Raw genomic sequence first — 3523 nt, 5'->3', positions numbered from 1 at the left:
GACTCTTGGTAAGTCCTATGCGTCTCAATTTCTCTCAAGTTGAGATTATTTTTATTTATTTATTTTTTTTTTTTTTTGGCTGTTGAGATTTGAATATGAAAAAAAAACTCCTTGATCATTTATTGTGATGACCCAAAAATATATATATATATATATATATATATATATAATAATAATAATAAAAAAAAAATGGGAGATGGAGAATAGGATGATTATGTTTTTGGGTGGAGGCCGTTTGGGCGGTGGAGAATCATTATGGTGGAGGAGGTGGAGAGCCAAAAAAAATAAATAAATAAAGGGGCGTGGGTTGGGGTGTTCAGGTGGCACCAAGGATCCTTTAGAGTGAAATTTCTTTAAAGTTTCTTAGAGTACTATATGTGACTTGCTAGTAAATCTCAACCACACAATATAGCACTCTAGAAAATTTTAGGAAAAAATCACTTTAAAGGATCCTTGCTCGTTCAGGTGGTGCATATTATTTTAAGAGAGACAATGAGTGGGAATTAGGGATTTGATTGAATATGTCCAAATTTGATCCTGATTCATCATCTGATGGGCAAAGTGACTATTAAAATACTTTCTTACTCATGCAAGATAGCTGATGTCACAGAGGAAAAGAATTTCATTGGTGGAAGTCATATATAGGCAAAGGCAGCCATTGCCCACCATGGATGCCATATACTTCATCCAGCCTACTAAAGAAAATGTTAGTATGCTTCTGTCTGACATGACTGGACGAGCAGCTCGGTACAAAAAGCATTTTTTTTTAGTTCACCTGTTCCACGAGAAATGGGTTAACCATATCAAAAAGGATGGTAGTGTGTTACCTCGCATGGGTGCCTTGAGAGAGATGAACTTGGAGTATTTTGCTATAGGTTCAGAGAATCTTGGTTTTGGTTTTTCAGCTGAAACTGAAGTGAGAGACGAGGCGGAAGAGAGAGCACGGAGCAGCTGTTTCATAAAGGCTTCTATTTCATCAAGGCCACCAATAATTTCACCTGTTGGACCATCTTATAATAATTTCCAAGCCGACTCTTTTAAGCTGATGGAACTCCTTGGACCATAGAAGGTTGATCCTGTCGATGTAAAGCTCATTGAGAAAAAGCTTTTTGGCTATTCCACCCTCTGGGTGACCACAGAAGAGCCATTTGGAGATCTAGGAGAGGATTACCACCCGGTCATTTATGCAATAAAGGCAACCCAGATTCCTCGGGCATCAGCTAGTGCTATAGCATTTGGCATGGGTCTGTTTAGTGGGAGAGGAAACCTTGGACTCGGGCATCATCGAGCTTTTGCAGTAACCAGTGAAAGCCATGCAAGTGATATATGGCTGAGATTCCTTGATTGTTGTCAGAACTACAAGGCCTTTAGGAAAAGTCAGGAGCCTGCTGTTCGAAAGCTTAAGGAACCTATCTTGGATGAAATTACCCATACAGTTGTGAGGCATTATGAGCTGAATTTTACTAGACAAGATACGTCTTCTCTCTGGTTTTTGAGCAAAGAGGAAGCATTTTTATTGAATATAACTGACCGAGCTTGTGCTTTGTTCACTCCATCTGAGGTTGCTTTGCTGGAGTGGACTGATGATTTGGGACTGTTCATATTGAAGGGTTATGGTAATGCATTAAACTACAGGATGGGAGTGCCATTGCTTGAAGATGTTGTTCGGTCCATGGAACAAGCTATTAAAGCCAAGGAAGAGAAGAGAAGTTTGAGAAGTTGGAAATTTGGATTTTGCTTGTTTCTTCCTCAAACTTGTGGTAGGAATTTTCTATACTCTAATATGGTTTTTAAATTAGTTATTTGTTATTGTGTATAGATGATGAGCTTTGGTTGTGGTTTGGACAAATCTAAGATTTGGGTGTGAAATGAAAAGAGAGATTTTGATGAATATGAGGTAAACGAGTATGAGACTTGAATATAAAATCATATTGTGCCAAAATAGTTGATTTTGGTGTTTGGGTTGATATTTGGTGAAAGGGGAATTTTGCCCTAATTTTGATTAAATTATTATTTTGCATAAATAATTGGGATTAACATTGGAAATGTGAAATTGGAAGGTTGTGATTATAAATGGTGATATTGGATATGTATTATCTCATATATGGAAGTTTTGAATAAACTATTTATTTTGATATTGAACATCTCTTTAGAAATAATTGTATTGGGCTATCGGTGGAGGATAACTATGATTGTTGTAGAAATTACATGAGGATTAGGCGATTTAATGCTAATCCATTGTTGGTGTCATTGAATATGACCATGTTATAGATGCATTGTATATGTATGTTTATTGGGAGGAGAAATGGGATGTATTCCATATGTGATTATGTTTATAAATACATTGCATATGTATATTTGTTTGGGAGGAGAAAGGAGATGGACTCCATTTAAAGCAAGTTGGCCGGAGTGTCCTGAGTGAAAGACCCAAAATTTTATATATAAATCGGTGTCGATTCCTTCGGACCAAATATTCGTAAAATGGCAAGTTTGAAGTGTTTATGTGAGTTTTGCATAATTGGAAAATCATTGAGTTGTAATCTCATTTTGATTATTGAAAGATAACTAATTTAACTCATGAATTGAGTAGCATATATGAACTGGAAATGAAATTAAAGGAAAATGGAATAAGGTTGGTCTTAGTGGCATATGAATATGCAGGTCTTGTGGATGTTTCAGGATCGGTATTGTTTATATACATGGTATATATACCTTTGTTAAACCTCATAAATTGTGTTAGATTATTTCTATTAGACTGTTGGCTCACCCTGTATGGGAATACCCTTTTCAGGTACAAGTGAGAAGCTTCCTCCAAGGCAATAGCGTGGATGGAGTTTTGGGAAGCAAGAGCTTCTTAATTATGCCTTATGTGTGTATGTTTGTTATTTGTAAAGCCAAGGACTTAAGATGTAATGAGCGAGACTCAATTTGTGTAACGAAGTAATGACTTGAAAACATGTACATGGCATTTAACTGGTTGTTAAACAGTGAACTCTGATATATAAAAGTATGTTGTTTCTCATATTTATTCCGCATATGAGTTATCTTTATTGTATTATTTTGGAGGCGTGACATTTATTTTCTCTATTTAATCTTTTATTGGAATATTAAAATTATATAAATTTTGTACCATGCTAAATAATTAATCTTGACTTAGAGCATCTCTACTTAAATTATCAATTTTGAGGTGACACTTTTAAGACTAAAATGTGATATTGTTGTGGTCCTTTCGAACGTATAAAATTGAGTTGCTAATTAGTATGTCTTAATACTAAGTTTTTGCTTAGCATGTACTCAAATAGCACATACTATTTTAGCTCATTATCTTATTTGGGTTACAATCATCTTATTTAGGTCATATTATATTTCTATCACATCACTTCATATCGAATCCATATTTTATGTTTTTTTCATAAAAAATTAAAAAGTACACTAATCTAACACTTTCCAAACAACCCCTAAATTTGGCATTGCATTAAAAAGATATCAATTTTTTTAATTTTTATTATTTTAATAGTAAGGA

General features: G+C 34.6%; 1 protein-coding gene across 1 annotated transcript; it reads left to right on the top strand.

Annotated features, from left to right (window-relative positions):
• The first annotated feature begins 655 nt into the window (after positions 1–655).
• LOC114278921 (uncharacterized) lies at positions 656–3022 on the top strand. Its single transcript, XM_028221075.2, has 2 exons — positions 656–1760; positions 2792–3022. Exons 1-2 carry the CDS (start codon positions 1241–1243, stop codon positions 2821–2823), a joined length of 552 nt encoding a protein of 183 aa, XP_028076876.1. The 5' UTR covers positions 656–1240; the 3' UTR covers positions 2824–3022.
• The last annotated feature ends 501 nt before the right edge of the window (positions 3023–3523 follow it).

Source organism: Camellia sinensis, chromosome 3, assembly GCF_055761805.1.
Source record: "Camellia sinensis isolate YWXY chromosome 3, ASM5576180v1, whole genome shotgun sequence".
Taxonomy (NCBI): domain Eukaryota; kingdom Viridiplantae; phylum Streptophyta; class Magnoliopsida; order Ericales; family Theaceae; genus Camellia; species Camellia sinensis.
The sequence above is the reverse complement of the archived record's forward strand: the minus strand, read 5'-3'. Positions and strand labels throughout refer to the sequence as shown.